Here is a 21,251-nt window from a genome sequence, read left to right on the forward strand (position 1 = left end):
TTGCGTTCCCTGGCCACAGCCTTCAACTTCAGGAAGGCCCCGCCCCCCATCCCACCGGGAAGCCAGGCCCCGCCCCGCATCTCCATCACCGCCCAGAGCAGCACCGACTCCGCCCATGAGAGCTTCACCGCGGCAGAGGGCCCAGCCCGGCGCTGCAGCTCCGCCGACGGGCTGGACGGCCCGGCCATGGGCGCGCGCACCCTGGAGTTGGCGCCGGTGTCACCCCGGGCCAGCCCCAAGCCCCCCACACTCATCATCAAGACCATTCCAGGCAGGGAGGAGCTGCGGAGCCTGGCGCGGCAGCGGAAGTGGCGGCCGTCCATCGGGGTGCAGGTATGGAAGGAGGAGGCGCCGCGGAAAGTTCAGGCCCCGTCCGGTTGAGGATGGATTGAGGGGGTCAGTGGGGCCTTCTGGATACATAGACCTTTTCCTCGCTTGCTCTTAGCTTGGTCATCGGCGGGGCTGCTCCAAACAGCCCCAGCCCACATCCTTGTCCCTCATCCTGGCACCATCACCCCTGGCGAGCGGAGAGCGGTGCCCAGAGGTTGGCACCTTGATGGATCTAACCTCCTGGGCCTCTCATCTTGTTCAGGCAGATTGTCTTTTCAGGATCTGCCAGCTGGCTTGGGGCTCAGGCATCGCTTGCCCTTCCCCCTGGGAAGGGCTTGCGGCCCTCCGTCTAGCCCTGGCCGCTGACTTCCCAATCCTGCCACCAGGTGGAGACTATCTCAGACTCGGACACGGAGAACAGGAGTCGAAGAGAGTTCCACTCCATCGGTGTACAGGTGGAAGAAGACAAGAGGTGGGTCCGAGTGGGGGTATTTCAGGCTTTGCTGGGGGTGGGGTGGAGAAGAGGAGAGAGGGATGCATAATGACCTCACTGGCCTGGGCTCCCTGCACACCCTCTCTTCCTGGTCCTGAGAACAAGCCCTTTGAATGGGGAGGTGTCAGAGCAGCCACAGAGGCTCTCCACGGAGATGTTGCCAGGGCAGTCTAAAGTGAATTCTCCTTGTACCCATACCTGTCCCAGGTGCTGTGAGGTGGACAGGAGAATACAGTGGTCCCGGGAACGGGGTAGTAGGGAGAAGTAGCAGGTAGGTGCAAAGCAGGCCTCTGGCAATTGTCCTTTATAGGGGATAATAGGATTTTTCTAATCCCTCGTTACTTCCCGCGGTGTACAAGTATGTGAACCCCAAAAGAAACAAACAAACATGAAGATTGCCTCCCAGGGGCCCCTGGCAGATATAATACTCCTCCCCACTCAGCTCATACAAGCATTTAACCAGTTGGGGGTACCTATTATATGCCTGAGTCTGTGGTGTACGAGAGAAATCAACAGCCACTATTCTGGCATTAGGTGGCCTCAGAAACATTGTTTCCTTAATTTCGAACTGAAAAGTTAACACTGAGAGCTCTGGAGGGAATACTGGGAGGAATCCCTCTGTTGTTGGCTTCCTTTGGGAAGATGCTTTCTCTAATGGCCATGTGGCAGTGTCATAGTGGCCCATCTGCCCTCTGGGCTGCAGTGTTCCCAGGCCAGTGGCCCTAAGTGTGGTGTCTGGGAACCTGCCTGGGGCTGGCTGTAAGAGTTTCATGGTAATCTGTGTTGCCCAGGCCATACCCCTTGAAGGAATAAAACTAGAGTGCCAGTAGCAGTCCTTCACAGCTCTGTTCCCGGTTGCCATTGTTGGGTTTTAGACCTTCCCTAAATTCCCCCAACTATTTCTGGGAACCCTTTGGAGCATCGTGTGTGTGTGTGTGTGTGTGTGTGTGTGTGTGTGTGTGTGTGTGCGCGTGTGCCTGATCAAGACTTCTTGGGGTTCCTGCGGGGATTCATCACTTTACTCTCACACTAGCACCCTGCAGCTCCATATGCTCCTGAAGCTGTAAATGCCTCCATCGAGTGTGGCAAAAAGGCGCCCTTGTTGCCCCCATTATTACTGAAAGCTACCGTCCTCCCAATTCTTAATATTCCGCAAAGATCACAGAAAAGTAGCACTTTATGGTAAAGCCAATTCTGCAAGTCTATGACTTGAGTTCTTGAGAGGTGGGGTAGGAGTCATGGCTGGGTGCAGCTCTGTGTTCAGAACACTGCCCCCAAATCTAATGCTGCCCCGTCGACCAGAAACCAAGCCCATGTGCCCCCATTTGCTCCCTCATGGGGCTTCTTGGTCCCTCATCCATATAGACCCCTGGGGGTCCCCCCATTCCTCCTAACAAGCCTGAATTCTGGGAAGAGTGCAGCAGGCATTCTACTGAGACTCAGACTATATCAGCAACCTCTGTCATTCATTTGTGGATTGATTCATTCAGAAAATACTTATTAAGCATCTGTTAATAAGTATTATTAACACTTATTATGTCATAAGCATATGACAGCGCCTGTTAAATGCTCAGGGAAATGTGGAAGACATGACTCTTACCCTCGTAGAAGTTATGGCCTAGAAGGGAATCAAGGCAATGAATGAACAACCCATGAGTAAAAATATGATTACACACTGTGGTATAATAGGTAATGTGATATTATTACAATTATGGTGGGAATATGAAAGAAAAAAGCAGGTGCTAAGAGGGAAGGGACTTTATTTAGGTTAAGCAGGTGACATTTAAGCTGAGACTTGAGGGTTGACTAGGAACACTCAGGTGATGGTCAGGGGAGGAAGCATTCCAGGAAGAGGGAATAGCATATGTGAAGGCACTGGGGCAGGAAAGAGTTTGACATGCATTGGGAACTGAGAGAAAATTCATGTGGCTGGTGTGGAACAGGACAGGACAGTGGGGAGGGAGTAGATTGGAGAATAGATGGGGGCCAGGTCATGTACAGCATGGGCATGATAAAGAGCTGGAATTTAATTCTAACTAATGAGTAGCCCTTAAAAGGTTAAAGAAGGAGTGTGGTATGATCTAATTTATGTTTACAAAAGATCACCAGCTGCTGAGTGGAGAATGAGTTTCAGGGAAGTAATGGTGGGTATGGAGAGGCTAGGAAGCAGGATTTTTTCATGATCCAGAAGAAAGGCTTTATGGACAATCTTATGTTGGGGATTTTTTTTTTTTTTTCCTGTTGGGCAGTACCAGTGTCTGGGAACACTATTAAGTTTTATATGTTGATTTTGTATTCAGCAGCCTTGCTGCTTTCTCTTATTAGGACCCAAAGTTTGTCTGAAAATCATGATGGGTTTTCTATATAGTCAGTTATATTTTCTGCAGATGAGGATATTTCTTTTAAATCTGTGTTTTTAAAATTTCTTTCCCTTGTAATAGTGCATTGAAGAGGACTTCTAGTTTACTGTTGAGTGCAGCACTCTTATGTCCTTCCTGACATTAGTGAATATCTTCTAAGGCCCACTTATAAGTGTGATGATGTTTGCAACAGATTTTGATGGATACTATTGATCGGGTTAAGGAAATTCCCTTCTAGTCCTAGTTGGCTAAGAGCTTTTAATTTTTATTTTTTAATAAAAAATGAGAGTGGAATTTTATTGAGTGCTTTTCCAGAATCTACCTAGATGATCATAGATTGAATACTTTCATCTGTAATGTAGTGAATTATATTAATAGATTTTCCATGTTGACCCATTCTTTCATTCCTGGGATAAACCCCACTTGATTCCATTATCAGTTTGGATTAAGTTTGGCTGTAACAGGGTCTCAATAGTGTCTTCGGTATATTTCTCTCTAACCAAGAAAAAAGAAAAAGGCTGGATGTAGAAGTTCAGTGTCAGGACCCCAGGCTCCTCCTATCTTGCTGATCTTCTACCTTTTGTATATCACTCATAACCAAGGAGCTGGTGCTCAAGCCCCAGCCATCCTGTCTGCATCCTGAGCAGCACCAAGGAGAAAGAGAGGAGAAGGATGCAGTCCTTCCTTTAAAAAAGACTTCCTGCGGGAATTCCCTGGCAGTCCAGTAGTCTAGGACTCGGCACTTTCCCTGCCGTGGCCTAGGTTCAATCCCTGGTCAGGGAACTAAGATCCCGCAAGCTGCACGGTGAGGCCAGAAAAAAAAAAAAAAAAAAAAAAGATTTCCTGAAAGTTACACACAACACTTTCCCACGTCATGCTGGCTAAAAACTCATCCCATGGTGGCATCTAGCTGCAAGGGAGGTGCTGTGGAATAGTCTTGTATTGGGAAGCAATGTGCAATGAGCAGAGCTGAAAATCAGGGTTCTTATGGCCAAACACAAAGAGAAGAATGGGAAATGGAACTCTAACAGTTTTTGGCACAGTCTTGCTGTATTATTTTCATATAGGTTGCTGGATTTTTGAATAGCTATTGTTATTTAAGATTTTCATATTTATGTTCATAAGTGATATCGGCTTACAGTTTTGTTTTTACTGTTGTTATTCAGTTCAGGCATTAAGGTTATGCTAAACTCCTAAAATGAGTTTGGTAGCATTCTCTCTGTTCTGTTCTTTGAAATGATTTGTGTAAAGTAGGAATTATCTATTACTTAAAGGTTTGGTAAAGGTTGCAAAAAACTATCTGGGCCTTTTTGGGATAAGAGAAACTTTTTGAGCTTCAGTTTCTTTCATGGTTATTGATCTATTATGGTTTTATTTTTCTTCTTCAGTCAATTTTGATGATTTATATTTTTCTAAAAAATGGACCATTTAACAAAAATTGACAGTTTTCAAAATTTTTGGTACAAATATTCTTTCTCATGGTATTATAATTTTACACATTTTAATTATATTTATAGGTTATGCCCCCCTTTTTATTCCTAATACCACATGCTTATACCCTACCTCTCTTTTTTGATTCATTTTGCTCAGGGTTTGTATATTTTATCATTTTAATATATTTTTTTAAATTATATTTTATTAGTCTTAAAAAAACTAGCTTTTGGTTTGGGTGAGCATCTCTCTTGTTTCTCTCTCTCTCTTTTTTTTTTTTTTTGCGCGGTACGTGGGCCTCTCACTGTTGTGGGCTCTCCCGTTGCGGAGCACAGGCTCCGGACGCACAGGCTCAGTGGCCATGGCTCATGGGCCCAGCCGCTCCATGGCATGTGGGATCTTCCCGGACCAGGGCACGAACCCGTGTCCCCTGCATCGGCAGGCGGACTCTCAACCACTGCGCCACCAGGGAAGCCCTTGTTTCCCTTTTATCTTTAATATTTCCTTTCTTCTACTACTTCTCTGTTATTTTCTTCCTTCTACCATGTTTGATTTTTTTCAGCCTCTTGAACACTATTTCTTATTTTCTAACGTGTTTTTAAGGCTATAAATTCCCTTCTAACTACACTGCTGTACCTGCATCTCATAAGTTTTGGGATGCAGTGTTTTCATCGTTCAGTTATAAATAGTTTGTAACTAACTTCCTTTAGGAAGTTCATCATAACTTCCTTTTTAACTTGTAAATTATTTAGAAGAATTTTTTATTTTTAAATTTTTTTTAGTTTTGAAATGTATTATTTTGTTTGAGGGGCTCCTTTTCACTTTTGATTTCTAGATTTGCTATATTGTGGACATAGAATGTATTCTGTATGATATTTATTCCTTAGAATTTGTCAAGGCTTCCTTCATCATATACACATATAGCATATATATGGTCAGACTTATAAATTGCATTTTTCAAATGTTTATCTTTGATTTTTTGGGGGTGTCTGATCTAAGAGTTCTGAGTGAGGTGTTTTAAAAATGTCTCACCATGATTGTGAATGTGTCATTTTCCCTGGGAATTTTATTAATTTTTTCTTAATTTGAGAGAATGCTATTTAGTATTCAGGCTTATGATTGTTGTATCTTCTTGATGGGTTGGCCCTTTTATCATTAAATAGGATGCTTTTCATCCTTACTATTGGTTTTTGCCTTGAAGTTGATTTTTGCCTGATTTTATTGCTACGTCTGCATTCTTTTGATTAATTTTCCATTATATCTTCTTCCATCTTTTGTCTTTCAGCCTTCCGTAGCCTTATGTTTTAGATATGTTGCTTATAAGCAGTATGGGGCTAGAGTTAAGTAGACCTATTTAATCCATTTATATATTTTTTGATTACTGATTTGTTTGGCCTTATTTCTATCATCTCTTTAAAAATTTTCTACTGGACATGCTTTTTCTTAGCTTTCCTCCTCCCCTACTTTTCTGCTCTCTATTGAACTGATCAAGGTGACTTTATTTCTCTTGTTCCCTCCATCCCTCCACTGCTTTGGAAGTTTACGTTTTAGTAGTGATTTCCCTCAAATTTTAAACAAATATACTTAATTTCATATGTCTCTGATAAAGTCTAAAATTAGTATTTCTGCCCTGAAATAGGCACAAAACAAGAACCTTGGAACGTTTTAATTCCTTCTTAACTCCCTCCTCCCATTTTCCATGTTTTATATATGTGTGTGTGTGTGTGTGTGTGTGTGTTCAATTCTTCCTTTATTGGTAAAAAAAAAAGTGATTCTACAAAGCAATCTCAAGGGCCATCACAGTGTGAAAGCCATCAGGTGTGTCTGGCAACAGGCAGCTTCCTCCTCCTTCAGGGCAGAACCAGTGGTTCCCATGCCTTCCAGCCCTGAGTCAGCCCTTTTTTTTTTTTTTTAACATCTTTATTGGAGTATAATTGCTTTACAGTGTTGTGTTAGTTTCTGCTGTATAACAAAGTGAATCAGCTATATGTATACATACATCCCCATATCCCCTCCCTCTTGCGTCTCCCTCCCACCCTCCCTATCCCACCCCTCTAGGTGGTCACAAAGCACCGAGCTGATCTCCCTGTGCTATGCGGCTGCTTCCCCCTAGCTATCAGTTTTACATTTGGTAGTGTGTATATGTCCATGCCACTCTCTCACTTCATCCCAGCTTACCCTTCCCACTCCCCGTTCTCTATGTCCATTCTCTATGTCTGCGTTTTTATTCCTATCCTGCCCCTAGGTTCTTCAGAACCATTGTTTTTTTTTTTAGATTCTATATATATGTGTTAGTGTACGGTATTTGTTTTTCTCTTTCTGACTCACTTCACTCTGTATGACACACTCTAGGTCCATCCACCTCACCACAAATAACTCAGTTTCATTTCTTTTTATGGCTTCCATTGTATATATGTGCCACATCTTCTTTATCCGTTCATCTGTTGATGGACACTCAGGTTGCTTCCATGTCCTGGCTATTGTAAATAGAGCTGCAATGAACATTGTGGTACATGACTCCTTTTGAATTATGATCTTCTCAGGGTATATGCCCAGTAGTGGGATTGCTGGGTTATATGGTAGTTCTATTTTTAGTTTTTTAAGGAACCTCCATACTGTTCTCCATAGTGGCTGTATCAATTTACATTCCCACTGGCAGTGCCAGAGGGTTCCCTTTTCTCCACACCCTCTCCAGCATTTATCGTTTGTAGATTTTTTGATGATGGCCATTCTGACCGGTGTGAGGTGATACCTCATTGTAGTTTTGATTTGCACTTCTCTAATGATTAGTGATGTTGAGCATCCTTTCATGTATTTGTTGGCGATCTTTATATCTTCTTTGGAGAAATGTCTTTTAGGTCTTCTGCCCATTTTTGGATTGCGTTGTTTGTTTTTTTTTGCTACTGAGCTGCATGAGCTGCTTGTATATTTTGGAGATTAATCCGTTGTCAGTTGCTTCTTCTGCAAATATTTTCTCCCATTCCATGTTATATTTATCTAGTATTTTGATTATACCTCTTTAAAAAACCCTGCCTTTAAAACCCTTTAAAAAAATCTGTTGTTGTTATATCTTTTATCATTTAATAGTTTGGATTTACAAACATGTTTTAACAATTTATGTGTTCACTATTGCTTGTTACTGCCCACTGCTTCCTCCTGGGTTCAATTTCCTTTATGCTCAAGTATTGCTTGAGCTTGGGACCAGTTTTAGAGTTAATATCTCAGCTTGAGGTTTCTGTATTTCACTGGTACTACTCATTCAAACCCCATACCCACAACCAGAGCAGCCTTAATATTCTGATTTCTCAGCATCCTACTTCCAGGCCACATACCTGAATCATGACATGAATTTTCTAGTCCACATTTGTAAATGAAACAACCTTTTTTTTTGGCTGCTGGCTTTATGCACGGGGTCTCCTTCCAGGTCCCCAGGATGCACAGGCTTGGGGTCTCTCCTTTAATCCTCCCTGGGCATTACCATCTAGCCTCTAGGATATATCTGGCCCATATTCCTGTGGCTCACTTGGCTTAGGTTCCCTTTCACCACTAAGGTTTTGAATTTCCTTTTTGTTTCTGATACCTGAAGATGTCTCTTTCCTGCTTTCAAGCTTGGCATTGTAGCAAAACCATCTTTTGGGCTTTATTTGATCCAGCATTTCTATATGTATGGGGGTGGGGTGGGGGGTGGGTGGGAAGTTCCTAAGTTAGTTCAGTCCACTACATTGATCAGTTGTCAGCAGCAGTTACAGAGAGAAGTGGGACCAATTTTGGAAGCCTTTGGAGTGAAGTCAAGGAAGGGTGGGGACAGGCAGAGAATGTCTTCCTTGCTCTTGTGTAGGTGCTTGGGGAGATTTGGAGCGGTGGGCAGGGGAGAGGAGAAGGTTTCTGGATAAATGTCTAAAGAACTGAATTGCTTGGGACAGGTGATCACACTGGGAATCCAGAGGGGGTGACAGGTGGGGAGAGAAGAAATCTGGCGCATCTTTCTGGCCGGGCTCCCTTGCTTGTCTGCTGAAGGCATCCTTAGTTATACACCTGCACTGTCCTTTCTCTCCCTTATGTCCCTGGCACTTTAAGTCTGACTTAACTGCACACCATGCCCCAGCTGGTACATAAAAGTGAGCCACGAATACCAGCAGCCCTTCTCGGCACACATCCAGGCCTAGACCCCCACCCACTGCCACCCCATTTTCTTGGACTCTCTTGTCCTTGCTTCTGTCTCACTGGTCCCAGTATTTCTCTCTCTCTTTCTGTACTTTGGTTTAAAAAATTGCTGGGGGCCTTCCCTGGTGGTGCAGTGGTTGAGAGTCCGCCTGCCGATGCAGGGGACACGGGTTCGTGCCCCGGTCCAGGAAGATCCCACATGCCACGGAGTAGCTGGGCCCGTGAGCCATGGCCGCTGAGCCTGCGCGTCTGGAGCCTGTGGTCTGCAACGGGAGAGGCCGCAACAGTGAGAGGCCCGCGTACCGCAAAAAAAAAAAAAAAAAAAAAAAAAAAAAATTGCTGGGGAGGAAACGTTTCTTCTTCTCTGCCTTTCAGGTATTCCTTGCTAACCTATTGGGGGAGGAGTGCAGATTTATAGCCCCTTATACCTGGGAGTTGTCTGTGGGTCCGTTCTGTTGCTCATCATCAGTGGTGACTTGGCTTAGAAATAGACAGGGGTTGGGGTTGGTGCCCCTTCAGTTCCATCTCCACTGCACCTCCGCCTAAGATTCATCTGTCCACAGACATTTATTATAACCCTTTTATCTGTCAAGTACTGTACTGGGCACCAAAGATACAAAGGTGAGCAGAGCCAGACACAGCCCCTGCCCTGTGAAGCTCGCTGCCATGTTAATCTAAGAACCTCCTAAGTGATGCAGAAGTACAGCTGAGCAGGAGCCACAAAGGAGAGGTATGTACACTATGAGAGTGTGTAATAGGGGCCTTTGACCCAGTCAGAGGGGTCAGGCATGGATTTCCTGAGAATGTGACGTTTGAGTGGAGATCTGAAGGATGAACAAAAATTAACAAAGTGCAAGTGGGAGCTGAGTGTTCCAGGCAGAAGGCCCAGCAGGTGCTAAGACCCTGTGGTGGGAGGGAGCATAATTAAGAAACAGTTACCACCCCCATCTCAGGGCATCCTAGAGCACCTGTCTTCCCAGACCCAGCACACTCTGGGCCATGATAAAAGAATGCATCAGATGTCATTGCTGGATATTAGAAGTCTGTTCCTAGGGCCTTTTGAGAACATCAAAACTATGTGATTTTTGCCTTTCTCTCTGATCATGGGATCCCCTTGTGGCTTCCACTTCTAGATCCCTGCCACTAAGATCTTATCTTAAATTCCAGATTCAGCAAAAACAAAACAAAGTAAACAAGTAAAAACACCATACCACCCAATTAAATTTGATTATCAGATAAGCAATGAATTATTTTTGGTATAAGTACTTCCCAAACAGTACTTGAGACATACTTATACTAGAAGAATTATCCGTTATTTATTTGAAATTAAAATTTAACTGGGAGTCCTGTATTTTATCTGACAACCCTACTTAGATCCCCTTGTGCCCAACCAGGGCTCCCTGGAGAACTCTGTGCTTCCTCAGCTTCATGATCATTTCTGGCTTTGGGACCTTGGAAAGGGAATGTGCAGAAAGAACAGGAAGCTTCCATCCTCATGAAGTTATATTCCAAGAGCAGTCCTGCAAAAGCAATGAGTCGCTGACTGACCACAAGCCTGGGGTGTGGACACTGCCTCTGTTCCTCAGCATCAACTCCAGGATGGTCATGACTCTTCCTCAGTCTCCCACCCTAGCCCCACCTCGGCTTCACTGTCCCAGCCCCCAGCCTGCGGTGGTGGACTTGGGGATTCCTGATTGATTATATGTTTAAGCTCTTAGATGCTTTCTCAGAGATGGAGCTGCTACCATGGCTGAGCCTTGCTGAAATGTCCACGCCCATTCTCCCTCCCACCCCCGCCAGCCTGCTGCCAGATACTCCTGGCAAAACTTCTTGACAGCTCCTGGATGTTGAGCATTCCTTGGACAATATGTCTCTTGGGATAAGCCAGTTTCTTCCCAGAGCCTTTTGTGTTATCCCTTAAAGAATCAGAGGAGAAACATCTCCCAGAAGTATCCATGATAACTTCCAGAATCATCAGGAATGTGAGCATTGTCACCCTAAAGGACTTGAGTGGGGGAGGCCTCCTCAACCTTGTTAAAAGGCTTGGGGAGAAAATACTGTGAAAGGCATTGTTATGAATTAGTGATGATTCATAACTGAAGCCAGTTTCTCTCCTGTGTTTGCAGCGATTGGTGAAGACTGCAGCAAATACTGCCAAATCCAAAACTAAATAGGGACATAAGCCTTGGACTTCACTACCCTGAAAATGGATCAGTTAAGAGTTAGGATTAGGTTTGGCTGTGAGTTACAGAAAACCCCCAAATGACAGTGACTCAAACATGATTGAAGTTTATTTCTCTCTTGCTTAGAAGTCCAGAGAGTCAGCTGAGGGCTGGTAGGTGCTCCGCAGTGTCAGACCCAGGCTACCTCTATCTTATTGCTCCTCCACCCTCAGCACGTGGCTTCCATCTCATGGTCCAAAATGGCTGCTTGAGGTCCAGCCATCCTGTCTACATTGTGGTCAGCAGGGAGGAGAAGGGAACAAAGAAGGGCATGCCCTCTCCTTTTAAGGACATTTTCCGGAAGTTGCACATACGACTTCTGCTTGTCACCTATGAGCTAGAACTTAGCCACATGGCTACACCTAGCTACAAGGGAGATAGGTAAAACAATCTTTATTTGAAAGGGCCATGTGTCTAGCTTAAAACTGTGGGATTCTATTACTAAGGAAGAAAGGAGAATGGATGTTGGGGGATGATTCGTCATCTCTACCATCCTTCCTTCCAACCAACCAACCAAACAACCAACGTTTATTTGAGGAACTGCCCAATTTAGTAAGGGAGACAGATATGTAAATAACTAACTACAATACAGTGTGATGTGGAATATAACAAAGGTTTTATTCAGAGTGCTGTGGGAGAACAGATGGAAGTGATCAACGGCAATCATAATCATCAATATCTACAATGGTCTGGCTGGGTTCTCAGTGCTACGCTCCCATTATTTTATTTGTCCACCTCCCTTTCTTTTCAGTGTGAGCTACAAACCCTCCTGCCTCACCACGTAACAGCTAACACTTGCAGTGGGCAGGCCACGTGCTCTGTTCTATGTTTCTCAGATACATTATCTCATAACAGTCCTGTGAATAGGTACTATTATCATTCTCATTTATAGATGAAGAAACTGAGGCACGAGCCATAGAGCTGGATTTTGGACCCAGATATTCTGGCTCCACAGCATACATGCTTAACCACTTTGCTAGCCTACCTTCCCTAAAACTGTTCATTCTCATTCCCTCCCCGAGCCTTCTCACCCGCAAATCTCCAGCCGACGACCTCCCTGCTTACTTCATTGTAATGACTGAGGTCATTGGTGGGACCTCTCTCCACTGCCGGACCAGCCTCCAACTGGCACCTCTTTCCTTGCCTCCTCCAGCAGTCCTGCGTCAGGGGTTGAGGCATCTGCCTTTCTGGTTAAAGCTGCTCATGTCCCTCAGTCCTAGGAAGGCAGTGGAGTGTAATGGTTTAAGAGCTGGCCTCTGCAGACAGACTGCACTAAGTTAATAAGTATCTGGTCTTAGGAAGTCACTTAGGTTCTCTAAGCCTTAGTTTTCTCGTCTGTGAGTAGGGGGTGATACCAGTGTGAGGAGTGAGCATATTGACTCATGTAAAGTGGTTATTATTCGTTCTCCTCCTATCTGGTCCTTGAATTACTGCCTCTCTCTTCGCTAGCTTGAATTGACTTCTCTTTACAGGTTGTATTAGTTACCTACGGCTGCTGTATTATTACAGCACAGTATTATAGCCACTAATTTAGTGGCATCCAATAATCCATATTTATTATCTTACATTTCTAGAGGTTGGAAGTCTGAACTGGGTTTCACTAGGCTAAAATCAAGGTGTTGGCAGGACTGACCCCTTTTGGAGTCTCTGGAAAGCATCCATTTTTTTACCTTTCCCAGTTTATAGAGGCTGTCCGCATTCCTTGGCTTGTAGCCCATTTCTGTCTTCAAAGCCAGCAGTGGCGGGTTGAGTCCTCACAGGCAATCACTCCAACCTTGATCCCATTGTCCCATCTGCTTCTCTGATTCTGACTTTCCTGCCTCCCTCTTTCACTTATAAGGACGCTTTTGATTAAAATGGACACAACTGGAGAGTGCAGGATCTCGTCTCACGACCCTTGATGGAATCATTTTTGCAAAGTCCTTTTTGCTGTGGAAGGTAACATATTCATAGGTTCTGGGAATTAGGACATGGACTTTGTTGGGTGGCCATTATTCTACCTACCCCTTGGGGATATGGCATGTGAGAACCATCCATATGTCCCTCCTTTTTCTCCCCCTCCAGCTCTACTGAGATACAATTGACAAATAACCAGATTATCCCTTCCTTGAAGGTACATTGTCTTCTTTCTTCCTTCCTTCTCAACCAAGCCCTTTGGAAGAGTTGTCTTGCCTAGTTTTCTCCACCTCGTGACAACCCCTTCCCATCTGCGTCTGCCCCCATACTCCACCAAACTGACTCTTGCCCTGATCACCAATGGCTTCCATATTGCCAAGTCAATGGACACCTTTCATTCTCAACTGGCTGCATTTTCCAGTTGGCTGCTCATTCCTGCTTGAGACCCTTTTTTGAGGATTTCATCCTTTTGTGGTCCTCTGTCTGCCTTTAGATGACTTCCTCTTGATTTTCCTCCTCTTCCTCTCTGGCTTAGACATGCCTGGGGCTATGCTGTCTCCACTGGCCCCTGAAATATCTGTGTTCCCCAGGGCTTTGCATCTTTGTTCCATTTCTCTTTTCTTGGGTGATCTTGTCTCACACTGCTGGTTTTAAATGCCACTTGCACAAAGATGACCAATTCCTGCTTGTGCTGTGCGGATCTCTGGCTCCTGGCTGGAAGTGTTGGTGAAGATTTTGCTTCCAGTAATCTCATAAGCTCCTCAATTTCTTTGGTCTTCTTTCAAGTAGACACAGTGAGAGAGCTACTTGAGGTACTGACTCGAGAACCATGAAGCCTGGGGCATTCATGCTTCTGTTCCAGACTGTGTGGCCTACTTCCATCAAGACACAGTGTGGGGCTTCCCTGGTGGCGCAGTGGTTAAGAATCTGCCTGTCAATGCAGGGGACACAGGTTCGAGCCCTGGTCCAGGAAGATCCCACGTGCCACGGAGCAACTAAGCCTGTGCGCCACAACTACTGAGCCTGTGCTCTAGAGCCCATGAGCCACAACTACTGAGCCCACATGCCACAACTACTGAAGCCTGAGTGCCTAGAGCCTGTGCTCTGCAACAAGAGAAGCCACTGCAATGAGAAGCCCGCGCACTGCTGCGTGCGAAGAGTAGCCTCTGCTCGCTGCAACTAGAGAAAGCCCACGCACAGCAACGAGAACCCAACGCAGACAAAAAAAATAAAAAAGATACAGTGTGATCTTCTCAGGACCCCTCAGAGGACAGTGAAAGGCACAGACCCAGTGATGACAAAGGACAGCTCCATGTTTCATGGGGGTAACAGAAAAGCAAATAGGGAAGGCAGATCTTCACTAATGTATTTATTGGGGCAAGCCCCACCTTTACCTGTGTGGTTTGCAATTGCTGGAGCGCCGAAGGAGCCAGAGGCTAACTGGAGCTCAAAGCACAAAAATATTTAAAGGGAGCCAAAGGGCACCCTGACAGTTCAGTTAGACATACAAAACTCTCACCAGAAACAGAGCAATGTAACCAAACCGTGGGACCGCCTCCAAATGCAAGAAGACGGCTGAGGGAGGGATGGTAGGAGGATGGCCTCAGGGCCGTCAGGGGGCTCACAGAAGAGGAGGGGGCTTGAGCAGGGAACCAACAGGCAGTGAGGGGGAGGAAGGCCATGTCAGGCAGGGGAATAGCACGTGCAGAGGCTGAAGTCAGGGCCAGTATAATCTATTTAGGGAGCAAGGAGGGTTCAAGGGAGATGAGGTCAGAGAGGACTGCATCCAGAGTAAATGCTAGCACAGGAAGCCTGGGCTTTATCTTGTTGGCAATGGGGAGCAATGGAAGGGTTTTGAGCAGGGGAATGGGTTGGGCAGAGGTCAGCTTTAGAAAGACTACTCCAGTGCTGGGTGGATTGGTGAGGGAATGTTAGGCCCCAGATCTTAAAATATGCATAGGTATAATTTTACAAGGTATAATTTTTAAAAGGTATAATTTCATTTTATTTTATGCAAAAAATTATTTTATTATTATTTCTTATTGAAGTGTAATTGACCTAAAACACTATGTAGTGTCAGGTGCACAAATTCAATATTTCTATACATTATTCAGTGACCACCACGATAAGTCTAGTTACCATCTGTCACCGTATAAAGTGACTACGATATTCCAGACTATATTACTCATGCTGTACATTTCATCCCTGTGACTTATTTATTTTGTAGCTGGAAGTTTGTCCCTCTTAATCTCCCTCACCTATTTCACTCATCCCCCACCTGCAAAGTATAATTTTAGAGAGAGGAGGTACCTTGGCATTGGTACTGGTTCATTCCTGTCATTTTATAGCGTATATGTGTGTGTGTTTATATATAATATATATTCATATATATCATATAATGTATTTTATATACACACATACATATATACGTACTAGATGGCCCAAGTGGAGGCCCAGGTGGAGGGTGAGTGACCTCCCAAAGGCACATAGCAACAAGGCCAGCGTTAGAACTCCGGTCTGCCTCGCAGTCTACTGCTCTTCTTCTGTGCTATTCTGAGTGGAGGCAGCAGTGTCCGAAAGGAGGTTGATCCAATAGTCAAGGAAAGAGAGATGCAGGTCCCGACCAGGGCAGGACAGGGCAGGTGCCAAGGTGAAGACCACATGGGAGGCAATGTGGATATGTTCCTGCTTTCTCTTCCTCTGGGTGGGGGTTGGGACATAGGGCTGGCTGGGGACTGCACATGAGTGCACCTCTCTTTCCTGGGTCCTGCAGCATCCTTCTGGGCCTGGTTTCTATGGCAACAGGCTCCCAGCAGGCAGCCCGCCAGCTGGAGGGAAGCAGGCAGGCAAGGCAGGCAGGGAGAGAAGGCCCAGGCAGCATGAGGAAGGCTAAAGTTGTGTGGGGGGGTGGAGTCTTCTGGGAAGCAGGAGGAGCCCCTAAATCTGGCCCCCCAAATCCCTCTCTCTTCTGACCATATGAGGGTGGAGGTAGCTTAGGACACATGGGCTTTTCTTTCATGGTCCTTGAATTTCCAGACCTCAAACGTCTGTTCACCTCTCCCTGCCACCCTCACATCTCCTGACTGTCTCTCCTTTAAGTATTATCTATTATCTGACCCCAACGTCATGCGCCTCAGGGAGCACTTACCTCTTCATAGAAAAGAGCCCTCACTCTGATTGAACTCAGTGGGGAGGGGGAGAACAAGGTCAACTGACGTTCTGTTTTGCATAAGATTTGCATATTGTTAACTCAAAGACAAGAAATTTCCAGGCCCTGTGTCGTTCCTGCCAACAACTTAATTCAGCTCCACTGGCACCGGCTGACTGTGTCTGGCCAGGCTCCGTGCTGAGCCATGGGGTCCCTAGAGGAGAAGTCCTCCCAGCTGCAGCCCACCCCTTCTCGCCAGCTGCTCTAAGGCAGTTAGTTCTTCCTGATGTTCTAGCAGCTGGCGTGGTGGGAAGTTCTTGGGCTGTGGAGCGTGGCAGCCCTGGGTCCAGATCTTGGCTCTGCTGTTTTGCAGCTGGGTGACTGTGGGCCTCTCTGTGCTATAGTTTATTCATCTCTCCATAGGACTGAGGATATACCCGTACAGCTGGTATGAGCTAGCGAAGACACGTTGTTTGTTAAAATGCTGAAATAATGCTGTGTTCATTGGTAAAGAGCCACCACCCTGGACCCTCCCCAGGCCCTTTTGGCCCACAGTCCAGCTTCTGCGGGGTGATGCCCTAGCACTTTGGCTTTGTCCGTCTGATTGGTGTCTGCCAGCATCTGTTCTGCCCATGGAGTACAGGTGGTTCAATATTTTGAATATCACCCCTGTCCAGAACCGGTGCAACAGGTAGGTATGTTAGGTACCGACCCGTGGCAAGGACTGATACGTTTAAAGGTCGTGAATGAATGTCCATCACTTTGTAGGTTTCCTTTTGGCCTGGGGTGCGGGTGAGGGCTGGGATGAGACTGGGCAGGGGCAGAGATAACCGCCAGCTCTCTTACCAGGCGGGCGAGGTTCAAGCGCTCCAACAGTGTGACAGCCGGCGTGCAGGCCGACCTGGAGCTGGAGGGCCTGGCCGGCCTGGCCACCGTGGCCACAGAAGACAAGGCCCTGCAGTTCGGACGCTCCTTCCAGAGGCACGCCTCTGAGCCCCAGCCCGGGCCCCGGGCCCCCACCTACTCAGTCTTCCGCACGGTCCACACGCAGGGCCAGTGGGCCTACCGAGAGGGCTACCCACTGCCGTACGAGCCGCCGGCCACCGATGGGTCGCCCGGCCCTGCCCCTGCCCCTACCCCCGGCCCCGGGTCCGGGCGCCGTGACTCCTGGATGGAGCGCGGCTCACGTAGCCTCCCCGACTCAGGCCGCACGTCCCCCAGCCCACGGGATGGCGAGTGGTTCATCAAGATGCTGAGGGCGGAGGTGGAGAAGCTGGAGCACTGGTGCCAGCAGATGGAGCGCGAGGCGGAGGACTATGAACTGCCGGAGGAGAGTGAGTGAGGGGACTCCGGGCATGGAGGCATCACGGAGGTGGCGGCCACTACCGCGATGTGATAGGAGAGGCCTTTGGCTGGGCGTGACTGTGCCTTTCTCACAGTTCGGTCGTATGGCCCCAGACCTTGGTGGCTCCCATTGGCAGTAGGGCATGTTGGGAGCTCTTGGAAGGAAGCAGGGAGCAGCTTCAGAGGTCAGAGCTAGGACTGGGAAAGTGACCGGGTGAAAGGGCTGGGCCTCCTAGGAGATGGCTGCCAGCCCAAGTCCATGGGGATTGAGGGGACCCTATTCCCATCTGGGCTGGTGTGGGAATCCAGGTCTGATCCAGGTGTGAGACCAGGACTTCAGGCAGAGAGGGAGGCAGTGCACAGTGTCAGCTCACGTCTGAGGCCTAGGAGAAGGAGATTCAGCCAGGAAGACAGGGCCCTGCATGAGGGAGGACATGCCCTTCCCTGCAAGTCCAGTCTGAGGGGAGACACAGTCTTAACCGCAGAATCCCCAAGTTGATGGGATAGTGACTAGAAGACAAGAGTCCTGCACGTGACATTATTTGGTAATTCTCAATGAGCCAAGGAGTAATATACTGACGAGTGACAAAGTTCTGCCAATGAGTGGTCACAGAGCTAGTGCCTGGCTAAGGCTATTGCGCTAGGCTGGCACTGCTTTCCGTCTGTTCTCTGACATGGGAGGGAAGTGGACACAGGAGGATAAGCACTCAAGAAGTGTAGATCGTATGAAAGAAGAAACATCAGTGTCTGGGGAGACAGTCTTCTTGGTGAAGTGGGATAGGAGCTGCTTGTTAAGACCTTGAGGATGGGATGGGGAGGGGGCTGGAGGAGACAGACGGATAGACGGTGCCAGATAACAGAGGGGTCAGTCATTCAGGGCAGACTTCCTGGAGGCTGGGTAAGGAGAGGCATCTTTCTTCTCCCCGCATCTCCTTTTGCTCTCCAGTCCTGGAGAAGATCCGCAGTGCCGTGGGCAGCACACAACTTCTCCTGTCCCAGAAGGTTCAGCAGTTCTTCCGGCTGTGTCAGCAAAGCATGGTGAGCGCCCATGGCACAGAGCCTATCAGATGTGTGTACCTGGTAGGGGACTGGAGTGTGTGTGTGCCTGGAAGTGAGACCAGGTGTTTGTCTTGTCTTGTCTCCCTACCTCCCAATCCCCTCCGCACTCTCCCAGGTTGAGCTTCCTGACAGTGAGGGTGGGTTGGGCTTTTTCTGGTCCAAGCTGGGGCCCAGACCCTGCCGACTGACTGCCTCCCCTCTGTCTGCCTCCACTGCAGGACCCCACTGCGTTCCCCGTGCCCACCTTCCAGGACCTGGCGGGTTTCTGGGACCTCTTGCAGCTCTCTATCGAGGATGTTACCCTCAAGTTCCTGGAGCTACAGCAACTCAAGGCCAACAGCTGGAAACTCCTGGAGCCTAAGGTGGGGGGAGGTCCCTTCAAACCAAGAGTCCAGACCCTGGAAAATGCCCTTCCCCAGAGAGTGTGGGCGGGGGGGGGGCGGGTGGAGAGGAAGGCAGGAGAAGAGACCCTGGGCAGCAAAGGTAGTCCTGAACAGGTGATGGTGACCCTCTTCGACCCTGCTCTTGGTCACTGCCCTCTGCTTGGTCCCACTGCTCATCACTGCCTGAGCTGTAAGAACCCTTTGGTGGCTCCAGCCACCTCGGACCAGCTGTCGTTTGAGGGAGCCAAACTAGAGCTTCCAGAAGGGCAGACTGGAAGGGCAGCTTGGACCTCGGCACAGAGGGGACCTTCAAGGTCCCCTCAGCCCTCATCTCACTAGACTTTGTCAGTGATGGGTCCCAGCAGCCTGGAACGTGAGCCCCCATTGCCTTGCCTGGGTCGGGGGAACTGCACTCCTCTGGACCAGGAGGGAACGGCTCCACTCCCCGGGAGGGAGCGAACGTCTGATGCGAGTTGTGGAAAACGGCTCCACCAGGGGGCGCTCGAGTCCATCTCTTTAAAAAATGAAAAATGTGGGTTTGACCTTGGCAGAACAAGCACCCCTGGGGCTTCGGGGGCCGTCCCACGCTCTCAAGAACCGCTCTCACGAGTCAGAGGCGCGCGCTGTTAACTGTTCCGGGCCGCGGGGGCGCCGGTTGGGAAGTCGGGTGGGACCCGCCCCCAAACTAAGTGCCGCTCCGTCTGCCTGCAGGAGGAGAAGAAGGTCCCTCCGCCGATACCAAAGAAGCCCTTGCGGGGCCGGGGCGTGCCGGTGAAGGAGCGCTCCCTGGACTCGGTGGACCGGCAGCGGCAGGAAGCGCGCAAGCGGCTCCTGGCGGCCAAGCGCGCCGCCTCCTTCCGCCACAGCTCGGCCACCGAGAGCGCCGACAGCATCGAGATCTACATCCCCGAGGCCCAGACCAGGCTGTGACCGGCCCGGCCCGCCCAGCCCGGGCCCGGGCCCGCGGTTTTCTACCCGTACTGTACACCCAGCGTCGAGGTCACTGTGAACGCGGGCCGCCCCGTGCGCCCGCCCCGCCGGCACCGCACGCCCCGGCCCCTCCTGCCCGTCACGGTCTCGTGGGGTTTTTACCTTCCCGACCCCACGCGAAGGCGCCCGGGCTGGGCTGGGGGCCGTGCCTCTCCGCCCTGCGCTCCCACCGGGACCCCCCACCTTCCAGGTCCGACGCTTCGTCCCCACCTCCTCCCCACGGGCACCATCTCTGCCATTACTTACCCCACGGGCCAGGCCGGGCCGGGTCCCCCATCTGGGCTCTGCGTCCCTCCCACCCCGCGGGGCTGGGCTTCGTGGGGAATCAAGCTTCGTGGCTTTTTATGAAGAATCCCGAACCCCGCCTAGGAGCCCGCCCCACCCTCCCAGGGGCTCTACCCTCAGCCCTCAGCCCACCGGGCCCAGGGACCACAGTGGCTGGACCAACCCAGGACCAGGGCGCCTGGGCCTCTCCCCTTTCCCAGCTGCTGGGGAGGGGAGATGGGGGCTTCCCCTCACCACACCTGTGGCTGTTCCCACATCCCCTTGAGTATCCCAGGAAAAATAAAACGGCAGAACTGCACTCGAGCCAGCTGCTCTCTCCAGAAGAAGCCACCTCTGCCCGAGCAGGGGACAGGGGGTGGAGGGAGGAGAGGCCGGAGCCCAGCCTTTTGGAGGAGCCTTCATGGACACGTGAAGGATTAGATCCAGGGGGGTTGTCTGGGCCAGCTGGGGGAAAGGGGATTCGGCCCCCCGGGGTGGCGACAGAGGACCTGAGCCCTCCTGGAGGGGCCCGGGTGGGTTGAAGGGGCCCGGGTGGGGGTGAAGAGGCCTGTCTTCCGATTCCTCCTAGTTTAGTCCGGTTCCCTTTCTGCCTTCCAGTTCCCCAGGTTTCGCCCAGAGAGGGAAGCCCAGAGCCCAATGCCTGGCACACAGCGTGTGCTCCATAAACAGGAGGGCTGCTGTTCTTCGATATGGGCAAATATTGGTTTCCTTTTCCCTAAGGGGCCAGTGTTCTTTCCGCTCCAGAAAACTGTTCAATTCTGTGCTGCCATGTTTTCTGATGCCTCCTGTGCATGGGTACATTGATGGGGAACAAGAGAGAGAAGAGAACTTTTTTGGGAAGCTCAGTGGCATCCCAAACCTAGTAGTGATGGCTAATATTTATTGGATGCTTGCTGAGGGTCAGGCAAGATGCGGGTGCTTTACATGAACATAGCTCATCCTTACAATAGATGAGAAAGCTGAAGCCCAGGAGAGGTCAAGTGCCCTGGCCGAAGTCACAGGCCGGCCTAAGAGTGGTGGACCCAAGTCTGTCTAATGTAAATCCTGAGCGTTTAGCTCTACAGCCTTTTGAGCTCAGAAAGAGTTGAATGGCAGCTTCTACCCACAAAGCCCTCTCTCCAGTCTTTGCGCTGATGTGGCCCTCTG

The 21,251-nt window shown here is 48.9% G+C and overlaps 1 protein-coding gene across 2 annotated transcripts in view; it reads left to right on the forward strand.

The window, feature by feature from the left end:
- Positions 1-20,408, forward strand: part of DLGAP3 (DLG associated protein 3) — a 60,999-nt gene extending 40,591 nt beyond the window's left edge. Inside the window, exons 7-12 of one of the 2 annotated variants that reach the window (XM_081217296.1) lie at positions 20-333; positions 717-802; positions 16,894-17,378; positions 18,335-18,426; positions 18,666-18,809; positions 19,542-20,408. In XM_081217296.1, the coding sequence (XP_081073422.1) occupies positions 20-333; positions 717-802; positions 16,894-17,378; positions 18,335-18,426; positions 18,666-18,809; positions 19,542-19,760 (1,340 nt within the window). In that variant the 3' untranslated portion in view covers positions 19,761-20,408. The remainder of the gene's footprint in view (positions 1-19; positions 334-716; positions 803-16,893; positions 17,379-18,334; positions 18,427-18,665; positions 18,810-19,541) is intronic. The other variant, XM_081217297.1, reaches the window with a different exon arrangement.
- Positions 20,409-21,251: the final 843 nt, after the last annotated feature.

The sequence above is a fragment of the Mesoplodon bidens genome (genome assembly GCF_964165515.1).
Source record: "Mesoplodon bidens genome assembly, chromosome: 2".
Classification (NCBI taxonomy): Eukaryota; Metazoa; Chordata; class Mammalia; order Artiodactyla; family Ziphiidae; genus Mesoplodon; species Mesoplodon bidens.